The 23,299-nt window shown below is 39.8% G+C and overlaps 1 protein-coding gene across 2 annotated transcripts in view; it reads right to left on the bottom strand.

Moving 5' to 3' along the window:
• Positions 1 to 23,299, bottom strand: part of VWC2 (von Willebrand factor C domain containing 2) — a 164,607-nt gene that overhangs the window by 121,356 nt on the left and 19,952 nt on the right. The window contains exon 3 of one of the 2 annotated variants that reach the window (XM_004616204.2): positions 22,434 to 22,563. The exons of the other annotated variant lie outside the window; for it this stretch is intronic. Coding sequence (XP_004616261.2) covers positions 22,434 to 22,563 — 130 coding nt within the window. The remainder of the gene's footprint in view (positions 1 to 22,433; positions 22,564 to 23,299) is intronic. 2 annotated transcript variants of the gene reach the window in all.

Here is a 23,299-nt window from a genome sequence, read left to right on the forward strand (position 1 = left end):
AGTGATGCCACTTCTTGGCATCTCAGCCACAAACACAGAAATATTAATTCAAATGCAATTTATGCACACATATTGTTACCACTGCATTTAATAGTAGTACTACTACTAGTACTTAGTAGTACTTATGGAGACAATACAAATGTCCAACAATGTACAAATGGATTGAGAAAATAATATATGCACAGGAGAACATGCAACTGTAACAAAGGATGAAATTTGCTTCTATGTGAATGGGAATAGAGTGTATCATGCTGAGTGAGTCAGTCAGAAGTAGAGAGACAAATATGAGATGTAATATCTCATTTGTAGGATATAAAGACACACAACAAGAAAACAACACTGGGACTGGAGCAGTAGTGCATTGGGTAGGGAGTTTGCCTTGCATGCAGCTGACCCAGGTTTGATTGCCGGCACCCCATATGGTTTCCCCAGCACCAACAAGAGTAATTCCTGAGTGCAGAGCCAGGAGTAACCCCTGAACATCTCTGGCTGTGACTCAAAAAGCAAACAAAACAAAACAAAAAAACGACACATGGCCTACAGCAACAGGAGCTTGTGGAAATGAACTTATTTGCAGGGAAAAGAGGATGGATGGGAAGAGTAAACAGTATGTTGGTGGAGGGAAACAGGGACTGTGGTGGCAGGCTTGGTGTTGGAATTGAGTATGTCTGAGGGATGTATGCATGAAGCTATCATTACTGTCATTGTCAGTTAAGGCACTTTAATTAAAATGGGTAAAAATAAACAATTAACCTCACTGCTTTAACTTTTTTTATCCTTGAAAATGTAATGGAAATTTGCTTGGGAAGTGCATTACATCGCAGGTCACTAGAAAATTTTTCCAAAGTTTCAAGAGGATCTATTACCTATTTGTCTCAAGCTCTTTTATGAAATGAGAAAAATTGGGAAACCTCAAGAATAGTTTCGATGATACTCACATAACTTTGATAGACAAGGAAGACTGTTATAAAAGAAAAAAATATACCAATATCTCTGATAAACAGGGATGCAAATATCTTCAATAAAATCCTAGCAAATAAAATACAACATATATTAAATACATCGTGCAACATGATGAAATGGAATTCATCCCAGAAATGCAAGGGTAATCCAGTATATGCAAATCAAATAATGTGATACATTACATTAATAAAATAAGGAACACTATCTGCATGATCATTTCTTGAGATGAAGAGAAAAAAAGTCCACAACATTGAAAACTCATTCATGGTGAAAACCCTCAGCAAAGTGGGAATTGAGGGAATTTATTTTAATACTGTAAATGTTATATAGAATAAATCCACAGTTTGCATCATTCTTACTGTGGAAAAACTGAAAGACTTTCCTATATCAGGCACAAGATAAGGATATTCTCTTCCTCTGCTACTATTCAACATATTATTGGAAGTCCTTGTCACAACAATTAGGCAATAAAGAGAAAATAAAAGGTTCCTATTGATAGATAGTAAAGCAGGTAAGGCACTTACCCTGCATGTGGCCAACATGGGTTCTATCCCTATTGTCCCATATAGTGCTCCAAGCACCACCAGGAGCAACTTCCGAGTGTAGAGACAGGATTAATCCTTCACTTAGCTTCATAGATACTTTGAAAATGCAACATTAAGGGAAATTAAATACTATGGATGAAACAATATAAATAAGAATTAAATTCCTTTAGCATGTATTTGGTCACAGAAATATCACCAAACTTCTAAGCAGAGACCCCAAACATTTCTGATATTAAACAATTTCTCCTCATTTATTTTCCAATTTGCTTTACCAGTTAAGGACTGCTGGTAGGCTTCATCTGTCTAAGGTAGACTCAACTCTGAATGAGATGCTTTTGATCACAGGACCTTCTCACAGGCATATAAACACTCACCTGCACCCAGGTAATTGAGACATACACATATAACTCTGAGATATGGAAGGAAACGAGAATTCACTGGGGATATGAGGAGCAGTAACTACAGTTTTGGAGAGAAAATTCAAAGTTCACACAGACAGTGCCTGTGACTGGAAATAGAATGTTTCACTCTGTTTCTTCTCTTCAGTGTCATAATAAAATGACTGGATAAACGATATTATTCAATTATATGCTTTAGTGATATTTTCCCAGTACCCAAAACTCAGTTACAAAATAATAATTTTATTCTCTCTCTCTATTTTTAATGTATTTTTGTTAGATATATTTATTATTATTTCCACCCAAATATGTGGTCTGTTTTTGCACTGGCTTAATAGTGCTGTTTGGTGAAACAAGCTTCTTAAATTTAATTAAATCCAGCTTATCAATTCTTTCTTTGTGGTTTTCAAACTAAACTCTGCCAACCTAAAATTTTAAAGACATCTTCCTTTGTTTTCCTCTAAAATTACTATTTTAGTATGACTATGTAATGTGGAATCTATTTGGAGTTAAATTTTCTTTATTATTTTTCACTTTTAAAATTTTTGTATGATTAAATAGGAGTCAAATCCCCTTTACCTTCATATTGCTATCCAGTATACCTCTCTCCATATACTGGAAAGAACACTTCTCTCCCTATATCCCACTACAGTGTACCATCACAACAAGCTATTCCCTGTACTTGCTGAACCTTTGTATTCTTTGGTGGGGGAGGGAGTACACTCAACAATGCTCATGGTTCACTCCTGGTTGTGTGCTCAGGTATTCATCCTGGCAGATCTCAGAGAACCATATGCCATGTCAAGGTCACAACCCAGGTCAGCCATGTCCAAGCAAAATTCTTAACCACTGCACTATCTCTTCAGCTACCACATACTGAGCTTTTATTAAAGGTCTATTCTGTTACTCTTGTCAGTCTTTTATATCTGAGAAAGTACCACAGCAAAGTCTTAAAATATCATACAATTTTAGCTTTTAGCTTTGTTCTTTGATAGTTCACCTATTACTTCTCTTTAACTTTCACATTCCCATGTGGATTCTAGATTAAGCTTGGTAATTTCCACCAAGGTTACTGAGTTTTTTACTTAAATTGTGCTGAATCAATAGATTTGATAAATATTGATATCTCTACATTATTTAGTCTTCCAATCATGAATATGCTATATTTTTCCATTTACTTAAGGCTTCATTAGAGAGTTTTTAATATGAAAATAAAAGAAGACACCATCTCCATGAGATTGGCATTGATTTCATGGTGTTGTCACAAAGGATCAGGATTTTTCCTATGAAAGGGATCTTGATACAAAAATTACATACACAGAGTTCATTTCTCACGTCTGACTCATGACATAAACTGTGAACTTCTCTCTGAAATACCCAAGGGAAAAAATAAGAATCTACCTCATATTAGTAATTCTCACATATTTCCTTCTGTGTATAATCATTTGCTATATTAGTATTCACCTTTTAAATTTCATGAAATTATTTCATTTTCCAGGGCTGGAAAGATAGCAGGGCACTTACTTGCATGCACCTGACCAGGGTTCTATCCCCGGAAATCCATATTAGCCCAAAGCCCTGTCAGGAGTGATCAGTGAACAGCCAGGACTAATGCCTGAGCACTCTTGGGTGTGGCATAATCTCTTCCTCCAAATAATATTCAATTTTATTTTCAGAGTACAGTGGTTAGGGTGCTTGCCTTACACAGACAACCTGAGTTTGATCTCTAGTACTCCATATGGTTCCCTAAGCCCTGCCAGGAGTGGTGCCTGAGCACAGAACCAGGAGTAAGTTCTGAATACCATCAGGTGTGGTCCCAAAGCAAAAATACATTTTCATTTTTCCTTAAAAAAAGCATTTTCTCTTCTTTCTTTCTTCCTTTCTCTCTTTCTCTTTCTTTCTCTCTCTCTCTCTTTCTTTCTTTCTTTCTTTCTGTATAAATAATGGCATAAGTAACTGTCACTGAGCAGCACTGATACTTCAGGGCGATAATTCACCTTTTATTAGTACATTTTGCTCACAGAATTAAAGCCATGCCCTGTAAGAGGAACATCAATGTCCTTGTCTCACAGTTCTTTCCCCTGCATCTGTAATAGAAGTCAAAATACACTCATGCAGAAGCAGCCTTCTGATACCTAATGTCCACATATATGCCTAAAACGGAGAAAAATTGGTCATTGTGAACCTTTGAAGTACACCAGGACTAGAAAACTTGAATTCCTGAAAGGCCATTTGAAGTATTCACTTGTATCACTTGTACCACTTTGAACAAAACTCCACTTGGCTCGAGGCAGGGGGCAAAGCCACCATACATCCTTATATCAATATAAAATCCTCCTGTGCCTGATTTATGCAGGACAACAAAGGGAATACATTAAGTTTTATGTTATGGCCAACTATTTATATTCAAAGCATTTTTATTTTCAAAGTTTGCCCCTTTGACACAAGTGGCTTTGGCAGCTTGCAACTGAACAGCAATTTTCTTTCTGTTGAAAGAAAAAGCTATTTTATGCTATAGGTCAACACATTATAGTGTGAGGAATAAAGGCCAGTTTATAGAGATCAAGAGTAAAAGTCTTTATTTTCCATTCAAGCTAAGTCTACCTAAGCATTTGGTTCCACATAGGACATCATTTTATGTACTCTAATCTGTGACCTATCAAACATGTAATTTTTTTCTTATGAAAAACATTTGGTATTTTTGTATTATAGGCAGGGCTGGACTACTGCAAATTATTCACTAATTTTGGCCAATTATTACAAAACATTCTTTTCTGATAGAAACTGTTCTCATTATTGAAGCAAATCTTTTACTAAAAATTTCAAATTCCATCTGCCTGTCAAAGTTAAGATATTCTATTCTTACAGCCACCAAAGGTAAATTCTACAGGGTAAATGTGTTATAATAAACACATTTTAATAGTATTTACATGACTATAATAATTTAAAATGTATTTTTAGTTGCATCTCTAAAAGCAAGATGTTGCTAACATTTTGACATAATTGGACCAAACCTTTTAATAGATTCTTCCACAGTAGTCATAATGCTATTGAATATGTTTTGTTTTTGTTTTTGTTTTTATTTTTTAACAAACCACTTTTATTTTCCATCTATGCATTTCCAATCTGCCAGCCCTCAATTCCTGTCTAATTTATCTTATAAGATCCCTCATAATAAAAAGGTAATGGAGGTACATAAAGTAATTTGTTTAAAATATTTCCTCTCTCCCCAAATAATCAATGTAATATTTAAAAACATCCTGAACCTCTGACTAAACCTCCATCTTTTGACTATTTTTATTTTAAAATAAATATCTTACTGACCAAAATAAGAAAAAAAGCCTTGATTATATATTAAATGTCAACAAATGCATACATAATAAATTCAAATAATTTCTAAATGTCAGACTCTGACTCTATAACTTAAGTGGAGCATACTCCAAGGCAAAAATAACTACAAAAATTTATTAATTTTACCCAATAAGATAACATTGGTTTGTCCTTTCTCCCTGGCTGCAGGAAGATTAGGTTTATTGGGTTACATCCAACACAGTGCTCTTAAGGCACTCCCATTCCTTTGTGTTTATTTGTAACCTCTTCTCTGTGCCCTGCTTCCCCAACCGGTCAATCACCTTTATCCCAAAATTAGACTCCGTTGCCTTTTAAGGTCAGACCCTTCTAAGGACTCTGGATTTGTATTTGTCAGTGCAATACTGCTTTTCTCCTTCCCTTTGTCCTTTTACATACTTTACATCAGAGCAATGTCCTTTTTGTATACACACAGGAAGACAGTTAATGCTATGCTTTTGTAACTAGGGAGTTAATTGACTCCAAGTAATATTCACTCCCGGGCATCTGTTCTCTCAATTAAAGCCTTAGTTGCCCTTAGTTCCTCGCTCCCCAAAAGCAGGGTCCCAGCGAGGGACTGGATGGACCCAGGGCAAGTTGTGAGCTACCCTGGCACCTAAACAGGCCAGGCCAAGTGCCATAATACTTAATTATCAGTTAAGAGCATGGTCATGGACAAATTCTGATCCTGGTAGGGTGAGGAAGGGCTCATCTGGCCTGAGCACTGTAGTCTAAGATCTATAGTGAGTTGTCCCCAGGAGAGCCACCCTATAAGCTTAATACGTCTCTACTGTGTCTATACAAAATGACTAGACTGATTACTTAGAAGTAAATCTAAGATGGTTGTTGGACTAATGAAAGGAGAAACACACCCCTAGATGTTATTTCACCCTTGAGCAGATCTACTGGCTGCAAGAGATCTTTGTCTTATCCTAGAAGAGCTTCCGTCTGATGAAAGGGCTTTCATATGTTGATTGTGCTACCTGAAGTGGTGGGTGTAGTTGCTACCCCCAAAGCTTGGAGGTTGGGTGTGAGACCAAAGCAGCGAGACAGAGTGTGGAGGGACTGGATGGGGGACAGGAGAAGACAGGAATGAGGGGCAGTGGTCAGACTGGAATGGGGAGCTTAGTGAGACTGGAATAGGTGCATGGGAAGAATGGAATAAATGGCAACTGATTACCAACCAGCTTGGCAGCCCTGTTACCTCCTTCATGCATCTTTTAGCGGCAACTGCAGGGCAGGGTGGGGGAGTTGCTCATGGCCACCAAATGCACATGGTAAGCAAGAGAGACCATGCCACTCACCACTGACCACTTATTTATTTTGTGATTGCACAAAATGCTTCATATTAGTAGTGCCATAAACAGAAGCTTTCTTATATTTATTATGGGAAAGAACAAACATAAATAAATTTAAACTGTTAGGTTAAGTATAGAGATGGAGAATGAAACATGAAAAACCAGAGACAGAAAGAGAAAAGACAAAATGGAGACTCACAAATGAATCCCGAAGAGAACAGCACACCTCAGAAATGTCTCCCCACCCTATGGCAGGCTGATCTCACTCAGACACTTCAGACGGTGGCAGATGTGTCCTTCCTCCTGCCCCAAATGAACCCTGGCAGCTGCAAACCTTCAGAACCCAATCACTGCAAAACTCTTGGCTGACTTTCACAGGCACAACCAGAGTCCCCATGCATGATAATAAATCCACTGAAAAACCCAGGTATGTGGGACTAGTGACTGAAATATCCAGGTTCACATGGAATTGGGGATGCACCCCTCCTTCCTTCGCCCTATGCCTAGAGTTTCCTGGCAGTCATGTCCATGAACTGCCTCTGGGCGCCATTTAATGCATTAAGAGGCATGATCCAGAGAACCACAAATGAATCTCAGAAGAGAACAACACGCTGCAGAGATGCCTCCAGACCCCCAAATCACCATCCAGTTAAAAAATTTAATTCCAGATCTAGCATCCTATTTAAAATTTTAGACTTCCAACCTATCTTGATCAAAATATATTAGCACACAATGGCTCAAACTCTAATAGCATGTTAATGATACAGGGGCAAATGACTCCAAGAAAAGATACAAACTTTGCAAACACTGTTTTGTAAGGAAACTTTTTTGGATCATCTTAGTCAATTATTCATAGCAAGCAACACAAAATAAATAATTGAGCATCTGTCTGTGGGGCAGTCTTGGGTAGTTTTGGGAAAATTCAAAATAATGGTGGTGGGCAGGTATAATGCTGGTGGGATTGGTGTTAAAATTTTGAATGTAATATTGTGAACAACTCTATGAAAATAAAAGTTTGAAGAAAAAGAAAGATGGCTAAATGTTAACAGATATAAAGAAGGGTATGAAACTGTTCATTGCAGACCAGCACACAGACAGTCTCTAAGCTAGAGCTCTGAGGGACAGGAACTAGGAACCATAGATGGACTGTGAGAAATGCTTTTCCTCCTTCCATCCAATCCAGGTATGGGCCCAGCACAGGGGTCCTTCCTTGGGCTCCGGCCATTACACAAGTTATTCTCCCGCTCCATATCCCATAAGAACCATAAATTAGCCTCTTAGGTTGAACCTTCACTAAGGCAGCTTGATCACCAGAAACACATTAAGCCAATAAGTCATTAGCTCCACATCAATTAATATTAATATTACACACACAAAAAAAACGCAATAGTTGCAATGAGTGTGAAGGTCTAAACTACACAGGCCACAATGATAAAGCACCACAGAAGCCCCATGCATGAGGCTTATTGAAGTCACCTAGTGAAGAGACTAGCCCAGAAGACCCCAACAGTAATGAAGTGCTAGACAACTTCTCTAACAAGGAACTTAAAAGCTACTGAGGATGCATAGGGACCTAAAAGAAGCAATAGAATGCACCGCCAATAAAATACAAGAGGATTTGACAGTGCGAATGTGGAAAATGCAAACAAAATTACAAACGGAAAAAACAGATCTGAAAAATCTGGTAGGTGAACTGAAAAACTCAGTGGAAGGCCTCAGCATCAGAGTAACAGCTGTTGAGTACAGAATCAGTGAGCTCCAAGATGAAGTGCAGACACTCCCCAGGAAAGAGAAGAGAATGAAAAACAGACAATCAACCAACAGATGTCAAGAGAAGATGGAATGAAGCCAAGAGGAATAACATAAGAATTATTGGCGCCCCAGAGGGACAGGAAGAAAACGCTGACAAAGAAGAAATTGTCAACGACATCATTGCTACGACATTCCCAGAGCTGAAGACATGCAACCACATTCACGAGGCCTGAAGGGTACAGCTAGAAGAAACCCAAATAAAAATACCCCAAGACACATCATGATCAAAATGATGAAAACCTTAGACAGAGACAAAATTCTGAAAGCAGAAAGATCAAAAAAAGAAATGGCCTATAAAGGAATATCCTTAAGATTGACGCCATCCTTCCACCAACCTCTAAGAGCTCCAGCGGTCACCATTTTCTAGAAGTCAGCAAGTAGCACCAGCTCCCACGTGAACACAATCCAGAGACACACACAGGAATTTCAGACATGAGCAACATCGGTAGCAATTTTTTCAGACCCTAATTATTAAAATCTTACAATTCCTAAAGCACATGGCCACAAAAGTGGCCACACGACATTATATTATATCCATACAAGCAATACAAAACACATTGTTTAGCAATTGTATTTTCGGCCGATATGAGGGGAGGTAGGACTCATCTCGAAATATCGAAGGTAACTAAAGTAGAGAAAGAATACCTTGCAAATTGTCTGCCACACAAGCAGGGGAAGGAATGGAGGTGGGGGAATACTGGGGATTTTGGTGGTGGAAAATGTGCACTGGTGAAGGGATGGGTGTTGGATGACCATATGATCGAAGTTCAAACATTAAATTTTTGTTACTGTATCTCACAGGGAATTAATAAAAAATATTTTTTTAAAAAAATAAAGAGGAAGAAAAACTCTCTGTAAAAAAAAAGATAGATAGCCAAGTTAGCTGATAAAATCTGAAGGGCCCAAAAACAGTGGTGAGATATACTGAGAAAACTCAATGAAATAAAAGCCTCACCAAAAATACTTTACCACTATACTCTCATTCATATCATAAGGAACAACACACAGATTCACAACAAAGAACAGCTCGGGAACTTCATAGACTCAAAACCATGCCTACAAGAAATACTAAACAGGCTACTTTAAGACAAGACAAGCCCCTCAAATACACCAAACTTCAACAGAAAGTTGGGACAAAAATCCCATAACAATAATCTCTCTCAGCATCATTTGGCTAATCACACCAAGTAAAAGGCACGGAGCGGCAGGATGGATCAAAAATAAACCCACATTCTGCTGCCTGCAAGAAACACATCTGAATAATCAGAACAAACACAGACTCAAAGTCAAAGGCTGAAAAACAATTCTACAGGCAAACAACTCCAATAAAAAAGCTGGAGTGGCAATTCTGGTATCAGACCACATTGAGTTCAGAGTAACAAAAATCACAAGACTGTGAAGGTAATTTCTATTTTTTTTGAGAGTTTAAGTTTTTATTTTGTCTTTGTGATGATTGGGAGCTTCTTTTTTTAAAAAAAAATTATTTTATTAGTGAATCATCCTGAGACAAAGTTACAGACTTACAGGTTTCATTCTTATGTTTCAGTCATACAATGATCGAGTGCCCATCCTTCCACTAGTGCCCATTTTTCACCACCAATGGCCCCAGAATTCCTCCCAACACCCCCACCCTGTCTCTTTTACACCACCCTGCCTCTGTGGCAGAGTATTCCCATTTGATCGCTCTCTCTTTTTTGGGTGTTGTGGTTTGCTACAGAGGTATTAAGTAGGCATCTTGTTTGGTCTATAGTCTATTTTCAGCCCGTATCTCCCATCCCTAGTGGGCCTGCCTAGGACCCTTTGCTTGGTGATCCCTTCTATATCAGAGCTCCTTCTTCACCTAGCATGTGAGGTTAGCTTCCAATCTGTGGAGTACTCCTCTTGATACTTATCTCTACTATTCTTGGGTGATAGTCTCCCATTCTGTTACTTTATATTTAACAAATGAGTGCAATCTTTCTATGTCTGTCCCACTGTTTCTGACTCATTTCACTTAAAATGATACTTTCCATGTTGATCCACCTAGATGCATTTTCATGACTTCATCTTTTCTAACAGCTGCATAGTATTCCATTGTGTAGATGTACCAAAGTTTCCTTAGCCAGTCATCTGTTCTCAGGCACTTGGGGTTTTTTTCCAGATTCTGGCTATTGTGAACAGTGCTGCAATGAACATATAGGTGAAGATGTCACTTTTACTGTACTTTTTTGCCTGTCTGGGATATATTCCCAGAAGTGGTATTGCTGGGTCAGATGGGAGCTCAATTTCTAATTTTTTGAGAAGCGTCCATACTGTTTTCCAAAAGGGCTGAACCAGTTGGCATTACCACCAGCAGTGAAGGAGAGTCCCTTTCTCCCCACATCTGCGCCAACACTGGTCACTTTTGTTCTTTTAGATGTGGGCCAGTCTCTGTGGTGTGAGATGGTATCTAACTGTTGTTTTGATCTGCATTTCCCTGATTAGTTATGAGGAGCATTTTTTAATGTGTCTTTTAGCCATTCAGATTTCTTCCTTGAGAAAGTTTCTGTTCATTTCCTCTCCCCATTTTATGATGGGGTTGGATGTTTTCTTCTTGTGGAATTTAACCAGTGTCTTGTAAATCCTTGGTATCAACTCCTTATCCGATGAGTATTCGGTGAATATCCTTTCCCATTCTGTAGACTGTCTTTGTATTCTGGCCACTGTATCTTTTGAGGTACAGAAGCTTCTCAGTTTAAGATAATCTCATTTGTTTATCTCTGTTTCCACTTGCCTGGTTAGTGGTGAGTCCTCTTTGAAGATACCTGTAGCTTCAATGTCGTGGAACATTTTGCCGACCTTGTCTTAAATGTACCTTATGGATTCTGGTCTAATGTTGAGGCCTTTAATGCATTTTGATCTGACTTTTGTGCATGGTGAAAGGTATGAATCTTAGCCCATTTTTTTGCATGTATCTATCCAGTGTTGCCAGCACCATTTGTTAAAGAGGCTTTCTTTGCTCCACTTTACATTTCGCGCTCCCTTATCAAAGATTAGATGATCATACATTTGAGGTTTTGTGTAAGGGTATTATAACCTGTTCCATTGATCTACTGCACTGCCTTTGTTCCAGTACCATGCCGTTTTAATTATTACCGCTTTGTAGTAGAGTTTGAAATTGGGGAAGGTGATGCCTCCCATCTTCTTTTTCCCCAAAATTGCTTTAGCTATTCGTGGGGATTTGTTGTTCCATATGAACTTTAGGAGTGCTTGGTCCACTTCCTTGAAGAATGTCATGGCTATCCTTATAGGGATCGCATTGTATCTGTATAATGCTTGGGGAAGTATTGCCATTTTGACAATGTTAATTCTCCCAATCCATGAACAGAGGATGTAGGGATGTGCTTCCATTTCCTCATGTCCTCTTTTATTTCGTGAAGTAATGTTTTGTAATTTTCTCTGTACAGGTCCTTCACCTCCATAGTTAAGTCGATTCCGAGGTACTTCATTTTCTGAGGCATGATTGTGAACAGGGTTGCTTTTTTCATACCACTTTTTTCTCTTTCATTATTTGCATATAGGAAAGCCATAGACTTTTGAGTATTGATTTTATAGCCTGCGACTTTACTATACAAATGTATTGTTTCGAGGAGTTTCTTGGTAGAGGCTTTGGGGTTCTCTAAATACAATATCATATCATCTGCAAATAGTGAGAGCTTGATTTCTTCCTTTCCTATCTGTATGCCCTTAATATCTTTCTTTGCCTAATCACTATAGCAAGTACTTCTAGTACTATATTGAACAGAAGTGATGAGAGTGGGCATCCTTGCCTTATCCCTGATCTTAGAGTGAAGGCCCTTAGTTTTTCCCCATTGAGGATAATGATTGCTATAGGCTTGTGTTAGATGGCTTTGACTATATTGAGCAAGTTCTCTTCTATGCCCACTTTGGTGAGCGTTTTCATCATGAAAGGGGACTGGATCTTGTCAAATGCTTTCTCTGTATATATTGATATGATCATATGGTTTTATCTTTTCTTTTGTTGATATGGTGGATTATGTTGATTGACTTCTAAATGTTGAACCATCCTTGCATCCCCGGGATGAATCCCACATGGTCATGGTATATGATCTTTTTGATATGTTGCTGGATTCTATTCGCTAATATTTTGTTGAGGAACTTTGCATCTGTGTTCATCAGAGATATCGGTCTGTAGTTTTCTTTTATTGTGGTGTCTCTGGTTTTGGTATTCGGGTGATATTAGGGTGATTCATAGAAACTGTTTGGGAGTGTTTCTGTTTCCTCGATTTCCTGGAAGAGCTTGAGAAGAATTGGCAATAAGTTCTCTTTAAATGTTTGGAAGAATTCACTAGTGAATCCATCTGGACTTGAACTTTTGTTTCTGGGGAGACTTTTGATTACAGTTTTGATTTCCTTGATAGTAATGGGTCTATTCAGGTATTCCAAATCATCTTAGTTCAGCCTTGGGAGGCTATAAGAATCCAGGAATTTATTCATTTCTTCTAGATTCTCTTGTTTTGTGGCATACAGACTTTTGAAATAGTCTCTGATGATCTTTTGAATTTCTTTGGTTTCTGTTGTGATATCCCCCCTTTCATTTCTGATTCGGTTTATTAGAGATCTCTCTCTCTCTCTCTCTCTCTCTCTCTCTCTCTCTCTCTCTCTTTGTGAGTCTTGCTAGTGGTTTATCAATCCTATTTATTTTCTCAAAGAACCAGATCTTAGATTCATTGATCTTTAGGACTGTGTTTTGCATTTCCAAGTAATTGATTTCTGCTCTAAATTTTATTATTTCTTTCCTTCTGCCAGATTTAGGCTCTTTTTGTTGGTCCTTTCTAATGTCTTGAGCTGTGAGGTCAGGTTATTTATGTGAGCCCTTTCTTACTTCCTGAGATATGCTTGTAGAGCTATAAATTTTCCCCTTAACACAGTGTTAGCTGTGTCCCACAGATTCTGGTAGTTCGTATCTTCATTCTCATTTGTTTCCAGGTACCTTTTGATTTCTTCCATGATTTCCTCCCTGGCCCACTCATTGTTCAACATTGAGTTGTTTAATTTCCAGATGTTTGGTTTGGTCTTCTGCGTCTGCGCATGATTAACTTCTATCTTCAGTGCATCATGGTCTGAGAAGATAGTTGATACAATTTCTATCTTCCCGATTCTATGGAGGTATGCTTTGTGGCCCAGCGCATGATCTATTTTGGAGAATGTTCTGTGTGCACTGGAAAAGAATGTGTATTCTTTTTTATGGTGATGCAAAGCCCTGTATAGATCTATTAGCTCTCTCTCTTCTATTTCTTCCTTGAAGGCCAGCGTTTCCTTGCTGAGTTTTGATCTTGTTGAACTATCCAGAGGTGATTAGGTGGTGTTGACGTCTCCAACTACTATTGCGTTGCTAGCAATGTCCTCTCTAAAATCTGTTAGCAGTTGTTTTAAGTATTTCGTGGGTCCCTCATTAGGTGCATATACGTTTAGGAGTGTGAGTTCTTCCTGCTGTAAATATCCTTTGATTAGTAAGAAATGGCCTTCGCTGTCCCTTCTAATCCTTTTCAACCTGAAATATATATTGTCCAACACTAGTATGGCCACCCCAGATTTTTTGAGGGAGTTGTTTGCTTGAAGGATTGTTTTCCATCCTTTGACTTTGAGTCTGTGTTTGCTATGACCATTCAGATGTGTTTTTTGTAGGCAGCAGAATGCTGGGTTCAGTTTCTGAATCCATTTTGCCACTCTGTGTCTCTTGATGGGTACATTTAGACCACTGACATTGAGAGAGATTATTGTCGTGGAGTTTCGTGCCATTTGTTTATAGAAGTTTGTTGTGCTTGCATGGGTTTTTCTTTTCTTACAGGAGCCCCTTTAGTCCTTCTTTTAAGTTTGGTTTTGAGTCTATAAAGTTCCTTAGCTGTTATTTATCCATGAAATTGTGTATAGTTCCTTCAAGTTTGAGTGAGAGCTTAGCTGGATAAAGTATTCATGGTGAGACGTTCATTTCATTGAGTTTTTTCACTATATCCCACCATTGTCTTCTGGCTTGGAGGATTTCTTCTGATAAATCTGCTGCAAACCTAAGGGGTGTTCCTTTGTATGTGATTTCTTTTTTTGACCTTGCTGCTTGCAGTATTGTGTCCCTATCCATAGCATCCATCATTCTGACTATGATATGTTTTGGAGTCTTTTTATTAGGGTCTCTTCTAGCTGGCACCCTTTGAGCTCCTAGGATCTGAACATCTGCATTATCCAGCTCTGGAAACTTTTTAGCAATGATTTCTTTAACCATGGCTTTCTCATTGGGGTTGTCTCCCTGTTCTTCTGGAACTCCAATGATTCTTATGTTATTACTCTTTGCATCATCCCCTAGGTCTCTGATTCGCCCTAGAGATACTTTAAGGTCTTTTCTAATTGTTTGTTGTAGACTGTGGACTTTCTGCTGCTCATCTTCAATCTTACTAATTCTATCTTCAACTCTAGCCATTCTACTGCTGAGGGCTCCCACTGTGCTTTTTATTTTGTCTACAGTGTCTTTTATTCGTGACATTTCTGAATGTAGCTTTCCTATTTCTGTTCTCATTTCTTCCCATAATTTCTTTGCTCACTGCTCCATCATTTCTTTAAGTTCAGTGAACTTTCTCAGAATTTCTTCTCTGAATTTTTTATCTGAGAGATCATATTTGTGGGAAACCCCTGCCGATGCTTCTGGAATCTTTTCTTCATCCTCTCTGTGCTGTGGGGATTTGCACTGTTTCTTCATGCTGTCACGGTTGTATGTAGGTGGGACCTTCCAGTTCACCAGAGCTAATCTCTCTTTTTGTGAGTTTTTGAAATTTTGGTGCAATTGGAGTAGACTAGTGGTTTATTTAGCTTTTTGTGTTTGAGGTAGTTGGGGAGATCTCCTCAAAGTTAGTTAATGGGGATTGACTAAAAGTCATAATAGTTAGCTAAAAGTTAACTAAAAGTTAGTTAATGGGGATTGATAAAAGTCCTGGCCCAGATGGATTCACTAGAGAATTTTTCCAAATGTTTAAAGAGGAATTACTCCCAATCCTCTTCAATAATTTCCAGGAAGTTGAAGAAACAGAAACACTTCCAAACATTTTCTATGAAGCAAATATCACCCTGACACCAAAAGCAGACAGAGAGAGACCATGAAGAAAGAGAATTACAGGCCAATATCCCTGATGAACACATATGCAAAGATTCTCAACAAAATCCAAGCAAACAGAATTCAGCGACTCATCCAAAAGATAAAACACTTTGACCAAGTAGAATTCATCTCAGGGATACAAGGGTGGTTTAACATTTGCAAGTCAATAAACATAATTCATCATAACAATAAAAGAAATAAAAACCATATGATCATATCAATAGATGCAGAGGAAACATTTGTCAAGGTCCAGCACCCGTTTATGATGAAAACTCTCAGCACAATGGGCATCAAAAGAATTTTCCTCAATATAGTCAAGGCCATCTACCACAAGCCCACAGCAATCATTATCCTCAATGGGAAAAATTAAAAGCTTTCCCTCTAAGATCGAGCATAAGACAAGGTTACCCGCTCTCACCACTCCTATTCAATATAGTACTGGAAATATTGGTCATAGCAGTTAGGCAAAAAAAATATATCAAGGAGCAATAGATATACAAATATACAGATAAAAAAGATATACAGATAAGATAGGAAGGAAGAAGTCAAGCTATCACTATTTTCAGATGATATGATACTATATTTGGAAAACCCTAAAGAATACAGAAAAGCTACTAGAAACAATAGGTTTGTATAGTAAAGTGGCAGGCTACAAAATCATCTCCCAAAAGTCCATGGCTTTTTCATATATAAATACCGAAAGAGAAAATATAGACATAAAAAAAAATCCCGTTCACAATAGTACTCCAGAAAATCAAGTACCTCAGAATCAGCTTAACCAAAGAGGTGAAGGACTTATAGAAGAAAAATTACAAAACACTACTTCAAATAAATAAAAAAGGATACTTGGAAATGGAAACACATCCCTGCTCATGGATAGGGAGGATTAACATTATCAAAATGGCAATACTCCCAAAACCCTATGCAGATTTAATGCAGTCCCTATCAGGATACCCATGACATTTTTCATAGAAATAGACAAAACATTCCCAAAACTCATATGGAACAATAAAACCCCACACATAGCTAAATCAATCCTTGGAAAAAAGATGAGTGGCATCACCTTCCCTGACTTCAAACTATACTACAAAGCGGTAGTAATTAAAACAGCATGGCACTTCACTAGAAACAGATCTGCAGACCAATGGAACACAGACAGATATTCTGTCACAGACTCTCATAGATATGACCACTTAATCATTGACAAAGGAGCAATAATGTGAAGTGGAACAAAGAAAGCCTCATCAACAAGTGGTGCTGGGAAAACTGGATAGCTACCTGCAAAAAATATGAACTCTGACCTCTGTCTAACACCAAGCACAAAAGTCAGATCAAAGTGGATTAAAGACCTCAATATCAGACATGAATCCATAAAGTATATGGAGGAAAATGTAGGCAGGACCCTCCATGACATTGCAGTTAAAGCATCTTAAGGATGAAACAGCACTGACCAGGCAAGTGGAAACAAACATAAACAAATGGGTCCACATCAAACTAAGAAGTTTCTGCACTTCAAGAGAGATAGTAACTAAAATACAGAGAGAGCCCTAAGAATGGGAAATGATATTTATCCAATACCCATCTGACAATGTATTAATATCAAGGATATGCAGGGCACTGGTAGAACTTTACAAGAAAAAAACCTCCAGCCCCATCAAAAAACGGGGAGAAGAAATAAACAGAACCTTCCTCAAAAGAGAAATACAAATGGCCAAAAAGCACATGAAAAATGCTCCACATTGCTAGTCATCAGGGGGATGCAGATCAAAACAACAATGAGATATCATCTCACACCACAGAGACTGGCACACATTCAAATGAACAAAAGCAACCAGTGCTGGCATTGATGCGGAGGAAAAGGGACACTTTTTTACTGTTGGTGGGAATGCAAACTGGTCCAGCCTTTCTGGAAAACAATATGGACAGTCCTTCAAAAACTAGAAATTGAGCTTCCATATGACCCTGCAATACTAATGCTGGACATATATCCTGAGGATGCAAAAAGGCACAGTAGAGATGACATTTGTACCTTTGTGTTCATAGCAGCAGTGTTCACAATAGCCAGAATCTGGAAACAACCCAAGTGCCCAAGAATAGATGACCGGTTAAAGAAACTTTGGTACATCTACACAATGGAATACTATGCAGCTGTTAGGAGAGATGAAGTAATGAAATTTGCTTATAAGTGGATAGACATGGAGAGTATTATGGTAAGTGAAATGAGTCAGAAAGAGAGTAACATAATATGAGACTGACACCCAAGGACTGTAGACACAAGGGGCAGGAAGATTGCTCCATAGTTGGCAGCCTGCCTCATGACTTGGGGAAGTGGGCAGCTGGAATAGAGAAGGAATCACTAAGACAATTATGGTTGGAAGGATAAGTTGGGAAGGGAGATGTGTGCTGAAGTAGATAAAGGACCAAACGTGATGGCCTCTCAACATCTGTATTGCAAACCCTAATGACCAAAAGTAGAGAAAGAGTACGGGGGAAGTTGTCTGCCAGGGAAGTAGGGGAAGGATTGGAAAAGAAGGGTATACTGGGGAGATTGGTGGTGAGAAATGTGCACTGGTGGAGGGATGGGTGTTTGAATATTGTATGCGTGTAACTCAAACATGAAAGCTTGTAACTGTACCTCATGGTGATACAATTAAAATATTTTTAAAAAATAAAAAAAAGAAACTGTTCATTGTACAGTGATTTCAACTTTTCTGTGGGTTTGAAAATTTTCTAAAATTTCCAGGATTGAAATCATGTCTTTCCATCTTTTGAGACATTTATACAAGGATACTCTAGCTAATGCCAAAACTTTGTATCATAACTGACAAGGAATGCTCACAACATCTTGAATTCTTAAGATGCCAGTTTGCACATACTATTTTATTCAGTAAGAGGTGACTTGGTGGGCCCAAAGTTGTGACTCAGTGGTGGAGCACTTGTCAGACAGACCTGAGGCCAAGAGTTCTCTTTCATGAATCATACTACATGCCAAGTGTGGTGCTGGAAGCACTACCATTTATGATCATGTCACCATCACAAAGACTGTAATGGCCAATGTACCCCAAATAAGGTGTCTGACTACCAATACTACAAACGTGTAAGTACCATAACCAAATGTGTGCACTCCAAGTCATAGCTAGAAAGATTAAAGGAAAGGATGGGGGGGAGTGGGAGAATGAACTGACTAACTCAACACTGTGGTACCATGTTCAGGGTACCACAGCTATATGCCGGTCACCAGATACCAGGAAAGCAAAGACCCTTACTCAGCCTTCTCTAGACTCACTTAACTCCATACCAAGAATCTGTTCCTGCTCCTGTTTCTCCACCCTTTCAATTTTTTCCTTCTACGAATCTTCACAAACACTAGTTAGCAGTCCTGGGTGATCCACCAGTCACAGTCCCATATTGTGTCAGCTACATCATATCTCTACTCAGCAACCCCAGAGTTGATGAGGAAACTCACTGAACTGCTCAGGCCATGGAAGGATTCTCAACTTTCTGAACCAAACTGCAATTTTCTGTCATAAGTTCCAGCACCATGCCTTGAGGTTATGCAGACACAATCTGAGAGCCAAGGGAAATGAAAAAAATATTTGAAAATGTGGTGGCTTCAGAGTCTCCTTTTATGATTGTATCATAATTCACAAGCCCACTTCTCCTGGAACACTTTTTGGTCAAATACCCTCCTAAAGTAGGAAGGTTCCTGTTACTAAAATAGTTATATTGTCCAGACAGGGAGAAATGAGACAGGAGACATCAAAAGCTGCGCTGCCTGCTGTACCATCCAAAGCATCCTGCTCCAGGAAGCTATTAAAGGACACCCTTCTGATACCCACATACCCCCAGAAACAGGACAACGAAAAGTCATTCTTGGTCAAGCCAGGCATCCAATTCATAGCAGCCCAGGCAGAATCCAATTTTATTTGGGAGACAATAGGAAAAAGAGAAAACTTATGAAATGGAAGCCCCATTTATACCCAAGGAACATGTCTCTCTCTTTTTTTTTTTTTTGTACTTCAAGTTTCTTGTTTCTTAGAACATAACTTTCTCCCTTTTTCCACTCTCTTTGTTTGGAGTTCTTGTATGTCAGACACCAGAACCTGGAAATACTGTAACAGTATATCAAGTATTAAGTAGTCTCATTATTCAGGTGAAGCAAACACCCTCCCTTCATAAATTATGATGCAGGAGATCCTGCCATTTCTTTTTTTCAAAGAGCAGACCAAGACGTTTGATCTACTATGGACTTTCTTTCACTGGGAATAATGTTGGTAGTCTTCTCTGCCTAATTTGGTTATGAAAAATATTTAATTGTATTCCTAATTTTATATACTTAGAAATGAAAAGTAAACGAACACAACTAAAATGTTTAATTTGTCTTGGAAACAGTGAAACTACTTGCAAGAACAAAATTAAATTAAGAGACTCTCCTCAATGGTAGAAACTGAATTTATTCCTCAAACAAACAACTTCTTCTTTGACTCTTTCTTTTTTCTCATTTTTACTGAGTTAACTGAATTTACAAATGGTACTTTGGGCGCTATCGCTCCATAGCACAGCGGGCGGGTAGGGTGTTTGCCTTGCACACGGCTGACCTGGGTTTGATTCCTCCATCCTTCTCAGATAGCCTGGCAAGCTACTGAGAGTATCCCCCACACACACACAGCAGAGCCTGGCAAGTTACCCATTGGGTATTCGATATGCCAAAAACGGTAACAAGTCTCACAATGGAGATGTTACTGGTGCCCATTTGAGCAAATCAATGACCAACAGGAAGACAGTGCTACAGTGCTACAGTTTCGTTGCATGCAGAGGACCCTTGTAATGTGTATTGCAAAAAATATTGTCTGGAAGTGAAAGCAGCCCAAAGGCATGCACGCCTTTGAGATGTAGAACCCATGGGTGGGAGAGGGGGCACATCAGACACACTAGGAGGAGGAGTTCCAGGTCTGGAACAATGGCCATACTAAGCCCCACAAAAGCTCCAAGCTTTCCTTTTGGTGACTACCTCAGCTATAGACTGGGCAGGCATGTCAGGGACGAATAAATTCAGTACCCAATGACCACGCTGGTGCAGTCACCCACATCTCTGCCTCCCATATATACTTTCTTTATAGCACATATTCTCCACCTTGGAAATGTGCAGTAGCTCAACTTGGAATCTATACCAAAGCCCAAATTCCCTTGAGTGAGAAACTCTTTCCTGCCCCTCTTTTCCCCCAGCTAAGCTTATTTTATTTTACTACTCAGCTCCTGAAATGATTCCTCCTTTTCTGAAATGGAGGAAAAGTGACAGTCCGGGAAAAACTGACTTAGGACTGACTTCCCTTTCTGAAAAAGAGCAACTCTCACTCCAACCTAAGTGCTTCTGTTCCCCAAGAAACTGGACACAGAGAGACATGGGCCTCAGGTGTAGTTTCACAACTGCCCAGGGAAGCGGGTGAGACATAAGATCTGGATACTTCAGGTTCTCATAGCAGACCTACATCAGCTCTAACCACTGTCAGGCCCTTCTGGGCCGGGGGTTGGGGGATAACAGGGAAGTGAAGTAGGCAAGTAGCCAGGGAAGGATCACATGGCAATGGAATTCTAGGAAGCAATAAAACCACCTAGCATTAAGGCCTTCAGGGCCCACCTTCTGAGCACAGAAACTAAGGCCTGATAAGACTTTCACCTGGTGCCAGCAACAGACCCAGAGAAGCCTGGACCACTCAGAAAGAACTCCAGCAGGAACAAAGGCTGGGAAAGGAAGTTCAAAGGCCATTGACCTCCCAACTCTACCCCCTTGGCCACTACCTTAGCAATGAACATTTACCTAGGTAAAAGCCCCACATGGGGGCATGTTAGAGAAACCCTATAAAAGTCACCTTGAACAAAGGAAGGGCACGCTTATGCTGCCTGAGCCCATGTGCTGCTTGCTGCTTGTGCCCACATGGCCGAGCACATGTGTCCCCCGCATCTTCTCTCTTGAGATGTGTGCTACTAAGCTTCCATTTCTAATGCTGTGATGTGTGTCAGGACGCTCTCTGCCTTCGGAGATGCCCATGTTCTCCCTCTCTCTCCCTCTCTTTCCCTCCTTCCCCTTCCTCGAAAACCATCCAAATAAAATATGTTTTTAATTCACTGCTTGTACACTCCTGAAATTCCTTTCTGAGAGCAAGGACAAGAAGCTGAAAACCCTGGGTCAGGTCTAGGACTGACTTTCATTTCCTAAAAAGTGACTTTTATTTCCTCACTGACTGACTGACTGACTTTCGTTTCCTCACTTCTGCTTGAGTTTGTGGCTCCCTGAGAAATCTCGGGTGGTGGGGATGAACTCCGCTGAGGAGAAGACCAAACAGATGTCAAGTGGAACTGGCGGGGCCTGACCTGTGCCATGCAAGGTCTCATCCCTAGGTTTTCCCAGGCCTGGCCTTATTACCACATGGCCTCTGGGCAGCAGAGGCGAATGGGGAGAAAGTAACTGTCTCTCTCCTTCCCATCTCATATCAGCTACCTGTGGGGGCCCACCAACTTCAGAAGCCCCTCACCACGTTCCAGCCTCTCTTCTCCCTGCTTCACATATGTCACGCACCACAGCTTCATGCTTCCGTTATTCCGAACCACACACACGATGGAGTGAAGGCTTCCTCCATCAGTGTCCCCAGAGCTGCTCCTGCACACCCCTCTCTCCCACTCCAAGTAAACAATTGGCAGAATTCTTTAGTGTTTCCCCATAATGTTCATCTCTTGAAATTTCCCCCGAAAGAACTTAATACCAGCAATACCTGGGGGCAACACTGATACGATACCTTCCTAAAGAGCAGCTTCGATGACTGTACCCTGGGGCTGACACTTGATGCAGATCACAGAAGTATGCAGATGGAGAGCCCCGTCTCACCCTCCTTTCAACAGCTACATGCAGTGTGCAGTCAGTGGACTCAGGTGGTTGGTGGTTACCTACCGTTCTTACAGATGGGACAGCACTGGTCAGGCTCGTAAACAGGGTCCACACACTCAGTCTGTGGACAGGCAGACACCGTACACAGCACTTCTCCATTGGCTTCACAGCGGCACTGCTCACAGGGAGACACCTGGAACACAAGCCCACAGGCGGTCAAACCTCCTGGCCTCCAGACCCTGTAAATGCAAGTTTTCTTTTCCCAAACTTTCTGTGAAGACGCCAAGTATTTCAAGAATGCTAAGCACACTTTGGCTTCCAAAGTGTGGCCATAGGTGTGTTAGTGCTCTGCAGGGTCTCCGGCGTGTAGACACATGCTGGGCCTGTCTCCCTCCTCGCCCTCTCAGCTCCTGCCAGAGCTGCTACCATACTGAGCGGCATTTGAGTCTTTACAAACTGTGTTTTGGCATTTTTTTCTTTTAAAAAAGTCATATGGAATTCTTTACTTTCCATTCATCCTGCAGATATCTTTCTTTTTTACAGCCGTGCCAAGTGCAACCCAATCGAACCTGGAATGCTCACTCCCAATTTGGAAAAACCAGGACAAGAAGTGGCAGTGTGAAGGGAAGAGACCAAAACTCCTCTTGGAGCCAAGCATTTGACCAGGACCTGCCCAACATGACCGCCCTGAGCCTTCCTACTGATTCTAAAGTACACTGACTGCTGATGAAGAAACAGACCCAGAGGCATCACACAACTTTCACGGGAAACACCTTCCCAAATCCAGCCAGGCTTCCAAATTCGAAATTCAAGGAAGAGGTTTTGCTCCCTTTTATCATTCAGTGCTTCCGAGTTTTTTTATATTCAATTTGCCTTTCAGTGCTTTTCATCTGTTAACTTCGATTCTATTTTTCGAATTATTCCAGTCA

This window comes from Sorex araneus, chromosome 2 (assembly GCF_027595985.1).
Source record: "Sorex araneus isolate mSorAra2 chromosome 2, mSorAra2.pri, whole genome shotgun sequence".
In the NCBI taxonomy this organism is placed as follows: Eukaryota; Metazoa; Chordata; class Mammalia; order Eulipotyphla; family Soricidae; genus Sorex; species Sorex araneus.